This window comes from Phalaenopsis equestris, unplaced genomic scaffold (genome assembly GCF_001263595.1).
Source record: "Phalaenopsis equestris unplaced genomic scaffold, ASM126359v1 Scaffold000354, whole genome shotgun sequence".
Classification (NCBI taxonomy): Eukaryota; Viridiplantae; Streptophyta; class Magnoliopsida; order Asparagales; family Orchidaceae; genus Phalaenopsis; species Phalaenopsis equestris.
This window is the reverse complement of record NW_018164796.1, coordinates 267816-281034: the sequence shown is the minus strand read 5'-3', so window position 1 is coordinate 281034 and position 13219 is coordinate 267816. Positions and strand designations below refer to the sequence as shown.

General features: G+C 37.2%; 1 protein-coding gene across 1 annotated transcript in view; it reads right to left on the bottom strand.

The window, feature by feature from the left end:
- Positions 1 to 259: 259 nt before the first annotated feature.
- The window catches only part of LOC110026180 (probable methyltransferase PMT27), a 19447-nt gene continuing 6487 nt past the window's right edge, over positions 260 to 13219 (bottom strand). The window contains 7 exon segments of the mRNA XM_020727033.1: positions 260 to 612; positions 4544 to 4738; positions 5380 to 5652; positions 6300 to 6474; positions 6819 to 6929; positions 7003 to 7108; positions 7111 to 7278. Of these exon segments, the coding sequence (XP_020582692.1) occupies positions 396 to 612; positions 4544 to 4738; positions 5380 to 5652; positions 6300 to 6474; positions 6819 to 6929; positions 7003 to 7108; positions 7111 to 7278 (1245 nt within the window). The 3' untranslated portion in view covers positions 260 to 395.

Here is a 13219-nt window from a genome sequence, read left to right as displayed (position 1 = left end):
GGCACATTAAAGATGGTTGGGGCTCAACTAATAGCCTCCAATCATTCCTTTATATATATATATATATATATATTAAGGCCTAAACATAGCAACTTGTTATTAAAAATAATAAATTCTATAGCATTTACAAAAATATCCTTCACTAAACAAAGCAAAGAAATAAAAATATTTCAGAAGCACAAATCACCTCTTATCATATAGCTTAAGAAAATAGGGAAAACAAATTACAAAATAGCACAAAATGCAAATGCATTGCCTGTTGCAACCCTATCACAATTCTAATGTGAAATAGTTGAAGTGTTATTAAAAATAATGCATTCTATAATTGCAAAATTAACAAAATCATAGAATGAGGAAGAAATGTATGAACTAATTACCCAAAATGAACTGAGTAATCAAGTTGAATCAGAATATGTTTCAGGTCTCCAATCTGATTTTTCTGCAGCTATTATTCCATTATTGTTCTTGGAGAAGACCAGGTTGACTTCCCAGTGCAAAGATTTCAGCAAGTTTTCCACTTGATTAGTAACAGCAGAGTCATCTCTAACTATCAGTATTCCTCCAGGTCTCACAATCCTGTCAATCTCAGCCATAACTGGAACAAGACTGCATCTGAAACACCAAGAGAAATTATGCTTTAAAATAAATCTCAAGCTAATTTGGCGAATATTTTCAAATTTATTCTTGAGGTGGCTGTGGTTTTTTGTAAAAATTTTGTAAAGTTATGATGAGGAAAACAAATTTTTTGAAAATTGCAGAGTAAGAATTATAAATATTTTTTTTTCTTCAAAAAAGTAAACAACTTTCATAAAGCTAACACACTTCAACAAGTCAGATTGTAAGAAATAGCTTCTCAACAAAAATATTTGGGGGCATTTACATACATAACAAGCAATTCTAATGTATTTATATATCTAACACCTAAACTTTCATATTTACACATAGCACCCAACTTTTTAATATCACATAAAATATAGCACTATTACTAATTTTTTGTTGTGAGTTATGTGTAGTTAGAGGGCTTTGTTGGGTTCTGTAATTAGAGGATTTTATTGGATTTATTTGTTAAACATTGTAACTCCTATTTAAACAAACATGGTGAATGAAATGGTAAAATTTTCACATCAAAATATTCTTAATGGTATTAGCGCCTTAACAAAAGAAGGCTGGGCTTCGGCTTTCCTGCGTGGAGTGGCGCGAAGTAGACGGGTTCACACGAGAGAGATGGGGCTTCCAGATATTGCAAATCACGACTTCCATCGCATTACCGAGACGGTGAAGGAAGTTTTCTCCGAAACTATGAGGCTGAAAGTGTCTCAACTGTCCAAAGTGGAGGAAATTGGAATCAACAAGGGGGCAACGAAATCAGCAGGGATGACAGATAGGAGGAGACTTCGGATGCGAGCAACATCAGTGAGGGCTTCTTTGTTTCTACATTTGTCACGGAGGTCACTAGGAGGAGCGACATGTGCCAACATCTTTAAGAAAGTTTCAGCGGAAGCGATCGAGATCCTCCGGTGATATCCTGCTAAAGAGTTTGAGGGTATCAGGATATGAAAATTGTGTGGGGGTAAGAGATTGGAGCTTTTGGGAAAGTTAGATCCTGAGGTTTTGAAGGTTTTAGTCGGGCATACATGGACTAGTGTCTCGACATGAGCCACTACCTCAACATGTGTTCCAACTCGGTAGAGTGGACTTCCAGGAATGCAAACAGCTTTGGCTGCCTCGAGGTAAAGTAGGACAGGTGCTCAAGGGGTGACCCGCAGATGTTACAACTGCGGAAAAGTGGGAAACATGAGAAAAACGTGTACAAATCTACGCATAGAGAGAGAGACGGGTGGACGTGGACAGTCTAGAGACCGTAGTCGTAATTTTGGGAGCCAAAGAGGTAAAAAGAGGGTCACCATCCAAGTTTGATGGCAGCGTAGAACGAGGAAGAGATAAGAGTGATCTTTACCGGTGAGGATCACGAGTTACAGGAGATGTTGAAGAGGAAGCACAGAGCGACAAGTGATGTCACTAGAAATACATCCACCTTATCGTCCTTCGAGGAAAACACTGCTAATTATGCTCACTTTGCTAAAGGTGCTCGTGATACACATGCTCTTGCCTCTATATCCATCATATGTTCACCAGAAATGATAGTAGATTATGGTGCATCTCGACATGTGACAGGTGTCACACAAGTGAGTTCTCTTCCTATACTTACCTAGCAATTCCAGAGAACATTTAGACCGCTGATAATACAACACAACCTGTGGTTAGTAAAGATACAAAGAGGTGTACCAAAAATATGATTTTGTCCAATATTTTGCAAGTTTTTTCTTTTCTAATGAACATTTTATCCATTAGTGTCATTATAATCCAACTAAAATTTGTTATTTTATTTGATATTCCAAAGATGATCGTTCAAGAGAAGAAGACTGGCCAGAAACTTGAGACTGACACGTGACATAGTGGAATTTGGTGCTTAGATTGAGAGGAATGGACTCAGTCTTGATATCCATGGTTGAGAATGTTAAAGCAGGAAGATCTGAGAGGAGTGTGGAGGATGTATCACTGCTACATCACAGGCTTATAGGACACACTTCGTTTAGTCTATCGTGTTGTTTGTATCCATCCTTCTAGAAAAGGTAAATAAGGGAAAACTGTTGTGTGAAAGTTTGGCAAGCTCAGTAGGAGCTCTTATGTTAGTTTTGGGAACAGGATCTGGTGTGTTTGATTATAATCTGATGTATGGGGATTTTGTTCTACTAGTTCTATGAACGGTTATCGTTATTTTATTATGTTTATTGATTGTTTTTCTCGTGTTGCCTGAATATACTTGATGAAACAGACGAGAGGTGGTTTTTTGCTTTATAGATTTTCACAAGGCAATCCAGACCCAAAATGGGGCAGTTGTGAAGAAACTGAGATCAGACAATAGGAGAAAATATATCAACAAAGCATTTGAGAACTATCTTTCAGCTCAAGGGATACAACACCAAACCACATTCCCATACACACCAACACATAATGTAGTAGAGGAATAATTGACATCTTCTAGAGGTAGCCTAGAGCATGTTGATAACAACGAATGTCTCACAATACTTATGGGGGAAAACGGTGTTGACAACCGTTCAATTGACTAACAGGATGCCCTCAAGAGTGATGAATTAGAACTCTTCTTGTCAGATGTTGAAAGAATATAATAGTCAGATCCTTCCATTGAAGGTATTTGGATGTGTGTGCTTTGTGAAAAACATAAAACCATCTGTAGGGAAGTTGGATTTCAGAGCTGTGAAATCTGTGTCCGTGGGTTATCCTGCTACTCTGAAGGGTTATGTCTGCTGGAGCCCGATTGATAAGAGGATCTTTATGAGTATAGATATGTCATTCAGAGAGTTTGAACCACACTACACACTGGAGGTGAATTCACTATTCGATAACTCAACAGACACCAGGATATGAGGCAAAAGAGAGTGTGTAGTAGTGGTGATGGAGTGGTGCAAGTGGAATCAATGCCATGTCTTGTGGTGTGGGATAAATCAATTAAGAAGACGAAAATCGAGAAGATTGAACCCAAAGGTTGTGGGATTCAGACTGAAGGTGAGCTAAGGATGTATAAATGGAGGAAGAAGCAAACTCCCCCCCCCCAACCCAACGTTAAGAATGACCTCCCGCAGCAATGCTAGACGTCCTCTTGATCGTTTTGGGTGGGAACCTGACATTGTGAACTTTATTTCTTATTTTAACATTTCACATTTGCATGGAGCATTCATTGCATCATTAGACTCTGTCTCTTTACCCAAGTGTTTGCAAATTACTAAAGAGAATCTCGAGTGGAAAACGATGATGCATGAAGAGCTTAGAGCTTTTGAAAAAAATCGAACATGGGTTATTGTACCACTAGCAGCAACGAAGAAGGCAATTGAATGCAGGTGGATCTTCACGGTAAAGCAAACTCCAAAAGGGAAGGTGGAGAGGAACAAATCACGACTAGTGGCAAAATGGTAGAGATAAGTGCATGACATTAACTACGATGAAACATTTACACTAATTGCAAAGATGAGCACAGTGAGGACAATGGCTTTTCTGACAGTGAATGGTGGATGGAGACTCCACCAACTGGATGTGAAGAATGTTTTCTTCATGTGAAGCTATAGGAGGAGATATATATGAAGAAACCGCAGAAGATATATATTGGGTCGACCCGATTGATCTTATATGTACCATCTTCTTCTGGGTTTTTAAAATTTTTTTTTGTGTTGTACTGTGTGGGTTGGGTGCTTTTTTGGGCCCACTCATACAACCTATTTGTACCCTTTTCTCTTTAATATAATTGCCCTTGGGCTTTTAATAATATCTCTTTCCACAAGTATTCTGGCAACAAAAAGTTGTTGGGTATGAAAAAACATAAGTATTGTGTGCTACGCATGTAAAATTCTCAAATATTTTTAGAAAGTAGTAAGAAATTAATTCCCCAACAAAATTGTGATGGCAACCTAAAACGTAAAACTGATAAAAATCTATCTCAAATAGACCGTTGGTTGAACAAACTGACCTTTCTTTCAGCTTCGAGAAGAGGTGGTCGGCGTGCAAGAGATCGTAAGTTCGAGGATAGGTATTGAAAGATTCACACCAATCATGATATATGCCTAGAAGGCCACGTTCATAGATGATAGGAAGCGTGTCTGGAGCATCAATATTCACCACATTCATGACCCATACGTTCTCCAAATTCAAAGCAGCAGCAAACCTGAATATAAATGAGTATCAGTTGAGGCATTCAGGTAGATACCACCCAATTCCTATGTATTTACACATCTAACACCTAACTTTTACCCTTTTACATTCATACCACCAAATCTTTCATATTACATAAAAAAATATAACTATTTTAACTTTTAAAAAGTGAAATATACACTTTCACGCATAGGTAAGGTGACATCTATGTAAAAATTGAAGTTTAGATGTTAGATATGTAAATACATAGAAATTAAGTGGTATATATGTGTAAATCTTCCTTTGTTTGGGGGCACTCACATACATTCCGCCCAGTTCCTAAATATTTACACATCTAACACCTAAACTTCACTTTTTAACATTTATACTACCCAAATCTTTCATATCACATATAAAAATACCACCATTTTAACTTTTAAAAAATGAACAACACCTTTTTATGCATAGGTAAGGCGGCATCTATGTAAAAATTAAAGTTCAAGGGTTAGATATGTAAATATATAGGACTAATTGTTATGTATGTAAATCTTCCTTTGTTTGGGCATTTACATACATACAACCCAATTCCTATGTATCTACATATCTAACACCCAAACTTTACTTTTTTACACACTTTGTTTAATGGTAAGCTATAAAGTAGCAATAGATTATTACCCTCCATAGACAGCTCTCATGTCCATTACATTTCTAATTTTGGACCAATTTATGCCCAAACCAACCAGATAGGACTTCTTTACGATTCGTTTCCAACGTATGCTGTCGGATTCAAAATCGAGAAGACCTGGTTTGCCATAAAAGCCTGTCTGGGAGCTATTAAGCCAGAATGGGGGAGTACTGAGTCTTTGTGGCCATTCCGCGGGCCATTCTATTCCTCTTTCTGAAGCATTAACAGGAGCCAGGTGTATGCAGGGTTTTAAAGGGCTATACCTGTAAAAAACATAAAAATAACAGTACAGTTGCTATGAGATTTTGTTTGATGATCATTGGGGTATTTGGTAGATTGATTGGAACTATACTTATAACTTTAAAACATTTGGGATAATTACATATATAGCACTCAATGCTTTATTATTTACAAAATTAGCACAAAGGTCTTTTTTTTTTAGCTACCGAACTAATGCATTTACATGTGCCACAATTAAACTATTGAGAATTTCATAAAAATGAAAACTATGGGTTAGGATTTTATTGTGAGCTTTGATATTTGAGTGAAAATTTGAATAAGGAATGAAAGAGGGACTAGTTTTGTAAATAACGAAATTGTGAGTGCTATCTATGTAATTGCCTCAAAATTTGGGACAATTAAATACATTGCACTCCAAACTTTGCTATTTAGCACCCAGGCCATTTTTTTTGAACTACCGAATCGGATGCATTTGCATGTGCAACAGTCAAATTATTGGAAATTTCATACAAATGAAATTGACTGGTTGGGGTTTTATTGTGAGCTTTGATATTTGAGTTAGAATTTAAATAGCGAATGAAAGAGGGTGCTAGTTTTGTAAATAGCAAAATTTTGAGTGCCATGTATGTGATTGCCCCAAAAAGTTTTCGCTCTTAAAAAATCAGCTTACCAAGCTGCATTGGGATCATCCTCTTCTTCACAAATGGCAGGAGTTTGATTCTTCCTGTCTTCATAACATTCATTAGACGGGGGTTTCCTGTAGAAAGCTGCAGCAACTCCATTTAATTTGTCCTTTCTGATTTTGAGAAAATCCCAACACATTGATTCAGTTAGAGAACTCATAGCTGAAATAGGAAAAATATTTTCCATTTAACATGGTTAAATGAAATAAATCTTGCTGTGAAAACCAACAAAGGTAAATAGGACATAAATTTATAAAGGGACATTTACATACATACCACTGCCCCTATGTTTACATATCTAATGCCTAAACTTTATATTTTACATCTATAACACCTAAATCTTTCATCACATAAAAAATACCATAATTTTAACTTTTAAAAAGTGAAATACATCTTTTCATGCATAGTTTAGGTTGCATGTACGCAAAAATTGAAGTTTAGATATTAAATATTTAAATATATAGGAATTGAGTGGTATGTATGTAAATTTTCCATATATAAATTACCCTTCCATATTTCTAAATCTTCTTTTAGTTTCTGATAAACTGGAGTGGCCGACCACACAAAATAGCCGCCGGGACGAAGCAAACGATTGATCTCAAGAAGAAGCATGCCTCCTGCCATGAAAATTGTAAAATAATAATCAAAGCGAAAACACAAATGGAAGAGAGTAAATCGAAAATGAAATACCATCTGCATGCCATGGGACACGACACCTTGCACAATGGATGAGGTCAAACACGTTGCTCGGAAATGGAAGTCGTTGGGAGCCCATCACGGCGGATATCGCAGGAAAGGAATGCCTCGCTCAAGAGCGAGTTGAACTTGAGCTTCGTGTTCATCTTTAGGTGCGAAGGACATTGTGAGTACGTCCCAATTGAAGAGATAGCCACCAAAGCTTGCAACTCCGCAACCAACGTCCAATACAACACGGGTATACTTGCCCCATTCAATAGCGGGCAGGGACTGCAACAAGAGCAAAAGATGTCACAAATTTGATCATCAACAAGGAGGAATATAAAAATTTTTCCTTATAATTTAAAAATCTAAGCTTTTCTATGTTAGAAAACAAATGGAGCATATTCCAATTTGGCTTATCAAATCATCTGATTCTCTAGAGAGGAGGCCCTTGATAGGAAAGTAGAAAAAGAAAAATTTGGAATTTGATGATGTTTTTGTAGGAAATTATGTGAGATTTAAATCAAGTTATTGAAAGTAAATAAAGCAAAAATAAGAAAAGCACACATGATACACCAAGAAATTTTATACACATTAACCAAATTGATAGCCACATCTTATTGACGACATTGAAATTTTTTGTATTTTTTTATAAACATTTTAGCGTATCTTACAGAAATTTCTTAGGCCTGGCCCGAACCAGGACATTGAGGTTGAACCAATAAAAATCAAATCTATTCTGGAATAGAGGCTTCTAAAAGCTTTATCAAACTAAATTCTTTTCAAGGATGATTTGCTCTTCTTAGGCTATTCATGTTTGATTTTATTAAAAACTATTAATTATTTCCAGTACTAGCAAAGAAAAATAAATGTTTTTATTAGAATTGTTTTGGTCGAAGATGAATCAATTCATCACAGGGAAGAGTAATTGATTCACCAAAAGGAGGATGAAACATTTTGGCCCTCACATTGTGTAGAAGATTAACGTGGCCAAGAATGAATAAACTACCCAAGGAGAAGAATGAATCAACTATGGTTTGAATTTGAGATATTATTGAGCCAGCAGGTAATGAATAACTATAATTTATTCATATTGGCCGGGAGAGTATTAAAAAGATAATATGGTTTGAGAAATAACAATTGCACTACTCTTAGTTCTTTTCATAAAAAGATCAGCATGAAAAGATAAGACCATCATATTTATATGAGGAGTAAATAATATAAATAAATGCATTAGTGCTTTAAGGAATCAAGCTAATGGCCAGTCAACATTAACCTCAACTCCGCTCATAGATGTTCAAATTATTAAGTACACGTAGAAAGATGATGTAAACTTGACTCCCTATATTGGTGAGAATTCGATGAACCGTAAAAGTTATTGACAACCAACCTTAACACTGTAACATTATCGACTATATTTTGGATCAATGAAAAATCATCATTAATAATAAATATTGAAGGAGATTGGTGCAAACACAATTTTACATTATTAAGTCAAGGTAAGGAGGTTGCAAGATTTTTTTTTTTTTTTTTTTTTTACAATCATTTGGGTCATAGTGCTGCGGTACCTCTCTCCTATCTATGCATTGTTTTCAAGAGATTAAGGAAAAATGAATTATAAGCACAAAAAGTGAAGCATTCATTCGCATATGATGAAACTGTTACTCACCACTGAATAATGAAAGCACTATACATATGTCAACTCCTATAAATGTCAAAATTATCCTTACCATGGTGGGTTCGTTGAATCCCCAGCCATCAGAGGAAAGCTCCTTTTGCCATATTGCAAATAGGAAGGCTAAGATATCCTTTTGTAGCTCTTCAATCAATGACTCACCCTGATATTATTGTTTACATTATGATTGCTGAGAAATTAGGACGAAGAAAAATAAGAATCGATACAAATCCAGAAGAACACACAGAGATTTATGAGGTTCGGTAAGGATGTCTACTTCCTCCGGAGCAGAGTGTCGACTTCTTTTTCAATATTTAGAAAAGAATACATAGTACAATATTTAGAATTTCACTCTCCTAGGGTTACAAACAGAACATATATATAACTCTATAGTACAATATGTAATTAATTAAATTGTCACTGTACCAAACTGTGGGGTGTCGCCCCCACACCCCCAACCCATAGAATGAAACTCCCTTGATTGGACAAATCCTTCCGCTCTATTCCGCTTGTGGGCTCCACTCCGCTCTAGCATCTGTATCATTTATGATATATGAGTCATACCTAACAAATCTCCACCTTGACGAATATTCAGCCCCTTAGGAGAAATATATCATGAAGTTTCTTATGCACCAATATGGGTTGGGTCACCAAGTCGTCTAACAATTGCAAACATTCAACAAGTTCAAGCGATGCAAGAACTTGTTGATAGTACCTGACTTGGTCAACATAACTACTGCATTTTCATCGCACAATCCAATAAATTGAACTCCACCTATAACTTTACTTTCCAACAGTTTATAGATATTACCTGCAGTTAACTTTCCTCGTTGTTGCAATTCTTCTCAATCTTCGTCCTCTATGGCATCTGGTTTTGCTGCCCGCAAAGCTTTCAAAGTTCTTTGTTAAGCCGATAAATCTTTCACCCTTGTTTGTCATAATTCGAAGTTACCAGTTCTATCAAACTTCACCACCTCGAATTTTGTACTAGAAATTGTTATCTGAAATTGATCCTGCAACGAACTTCTCTGCTAAATTTCCAAATTGCTTGAGCCAAAAATTTTACTCACTTTAATCATGTCACAAATCTTTTTAAATAATCCCTTAATTAAATTTCTCGTAAAAAAAACTCTTGATTAAATTTTTCTTAATTAAACTTTCTCAGAAATCATTTTCCTTAAACTTCCAAGAAAAGCTTCGTCTCCGTTTTCCAGAAAAGCTCATTTTTCCTTCCAGAAAAGCTCCATCTTCCAGAAAAGCCGTGCCTCCATTTTCCTTCCATAAAAGCTCCACCTCCATTTTCCTTCTAAAATGAAATCTTTCCTTTCCCGAGTGCAATAACGTATTCCCCTTCCTTGCCTTTCCTGAGTTCTAGAAAACCTCTGGAATATCTCCGCGCTAAATTTCCTTTTCCGCACCTCGCCAAAAGCCACAAAAGGTTCGTGAACTATCGCGCCCGAACTCCTCTAGCTGTCTGCGGGAACTTCCTACCGTCGAAGAAGCAATCTCGCGGAACTTCCTGCCGCGAACCCTCGCGCGATCCGTCTGCCTGTTGGAGTCACGCACTACCCTGCCGTCGCAACAATGTCGCGCACTCCTCTGCTGTCGCTCCTGTCTGTGTCGAATTCATGCAACTCCCGCAGGAACTCCTCGCTCGAACTCATGAACTCTTCTGCGAAGCCGAACTGTTCTTCTGTTCGCAAGAATAGCCTGGCCAAACTCTCTGCGATTTAAACTGCCGGCGTTGAAGACCCTTCGCAAAATCACCGAAGTGCAATCTGAATCCTCTTCGCTTCTTTTCCATGCGCCGACGAAATTTTTCTTCCCTGCCCTAGAACCTCGCATTGATACCACTTGTTGAGAAACTAGAGCGAAAAAAATAAGAATCGACACAAATCCAGAAGAACACACAGAGATTTAAGAGGTTCGGCAAAGATGCCTACGTCCTCGGGAGCAGAGCGACAACTTCCTTTTCAATATTCAGAAAAAAGTACAAAATACAAGATTCAAAATCTTAGAAACTCACCCAGGGTTACAAATATGAAATATATATAACCCTATAGTACAATATATAATTACTCAAATTACCCATGTATCAAACCGCGGGTGTTGCCCCCGCACCCCCAACCCACATAATGAAACTCTCCCGATTGGACAGATCCTTTCGCTCCACTCCACTCATGGGCTCCGCTCCGCTCCAGCATCTGCCTCATTTATGGTATATGAGTCATACCTAACAATGATTATTATGAGAGAAGTTTTAGAGCCTGGATATTAGGTTCATGAGAAATGTTTACAATTTTAAATTGAAGTCATAATTACAAATCAAGATTAGTCAATTTATGGCAAGAGTTCAAGCAAGAACAGAGGGTTCATTCAAGTAAATAACCTTAAAATTTGTGGGGGCGTTGGTGGCCTTTCTCTAGCTGCAAGATCTCAGTTATCTCCAGATTAATCTCCTATCTTAACCCATTTACCCTACTTATCAGTTGAGGTTGATTCAATCACGAGGAAAGATAAGAGATTAAAAACTCACCATATTTTGTTAACATTTATATACATTTTAATCTTTCCTATTTAGGCATCCAAAGTTTTCAAAGAGTTGTTACTAATCACAATCATACATGGGGCGCTCTTTCTCTTGCACTTGAATGAGGGAAACTCCTCATTTATGTCATGGACCGCCAACTCTTATCAAAGAATGTGATTCTTTCTTAGCTTTCTTTAAACAAAGAAGCTTTTTAATACACTTTCAATGCTTTTAAGAATTAGAGGGCTGAGTAAAAAGTTTCATCTTGAACTAGGAAAAAAAGAATACTCCAGGAATGAGGAATGGTAACTTCAAGAACAGCTATAGTTCCATGCATTGAGCTTTAAGAGCCACACCCTATTGCAAACTAAATTTGAGAAAATGTATAGAAAGAGCTATGTTAAAATTTTATATATGCTCCCTACAATTGAAGAGTTCTTTAGGAGTTGGACATTGAGGATTGGTATTGTTACCCGATCCAACTCCTGTTATGACAATTCTTCTTTATGACAGATAATCAAAAATTCATTTCTAATTAATTTGATTCCTTTTGTGAAGCATCACGTGGATTCCTCTCTACCTATGTATCCCGCCAAAGCTTCTTTCCCTTCAAGCGGTCCAGCCAAAGCTTCCCTCCTCTGTTTCCTAAATTAGGCTTTTTAGCTTATTATAAATTGCAAAGCCAAAAGGCGTGCTAGAAATACACCATCCCAAAACTCCTCCTCGGCTGTAGCGTTCAAGCGAAAGGGAAAAGAAAACTGTTTTTTTTTTTCTTTCTTTTGGGTTTGCTAACAGGGAAAAGAAAATTTCTTTTGGTGGCTTTAGAGAGAGAGAGAGAGAGGGGGAAGAGAGAGAAGAAAGAAACTAGAAAGAATTATTTTCTTGTAAAGCGTCGAGGTGCTCGACGGTGTTATTCCTCAAGTTAATAAAATCCTCTACAGCTCTGTGGACGTACGTAGGCAATTTGCCGAACCACGCACGTAAATCTTGTGTCGCCTTTTTCTGGTGTAATTTTCTCGATCTGCTTTTCGCTTTACTACCGTCGAATTTTTTCACAACAACTGGTATTAGAGTCACGTTCGGATCTGAGGAAGAACGATGACCAGAGACAAAGTGAATGTTTCAGGGATCGAGAAGTTCGACGATACGGATTTTGGATACTGGAGGATGCAGTAGAGGATTACCTCTATGAGAAGAAACTTCATCTTCCACTACTAGGAAAGCGACCGCAGAATATGGAAGAGCCTGATTGGAATATGTTGGATCGACAGATTCTGGGGGTTATTCGATTAACCCTATCGAGATTGGTTTCCCACAACGCCATCAAGGAGATGACTACTGCAGATCTCATGACGATTTTATCAGGTATACATGAAAAGCTATCAGCGAATAACAAAAAAAAGTTATTCAATCTGAAGATGGCGGAAAGTGTGTCGGTTGTTCAACATTTGAATGATTTCAACACTATTGCAAATCAATTATCGTTCGTTGAAATTGATTTTGACGATGAGATACGTGCGCTGATATTGTTGGCTTCATTACCAAATAGTTGGAAAGCCATGAGAATGACAGTTAACAACTCTGCAGGTAAAACCAAACTGAAATATGATGATATTCGTGACTTGATTCTTGCTGAACAGGTGTGCAGAAAAGATTCTGGCGAGACTTCAGGTTCAAGTTCAGCACTGAATATTGATTCCAGAGGGAGATCACAGGACAGGAACTCAAACATAGGAAGGTCGAAATCAAAGCATAGAAGCAAGAGCAAGTCAAAGTCTGGTCAGCAAGCAACCTGCTGGAATTGTGGCAAAACTGACCACATAAAAAAGAACTGTAAAAATCCAAAGAAGACGGAGAACGTTAGTACTAACGTTGTAACTGAAGAAGTGCAGGATGCATTATTACTTGCAGTTCATAACTCTGTTGACGATTGGATACTGGACTCTGAGGCTACTTTTCACACATCTTCTCACCTGGAGTTAATGAGAAACTATGTTTCAGGTGACTTTGGGAAAGTGTACCTG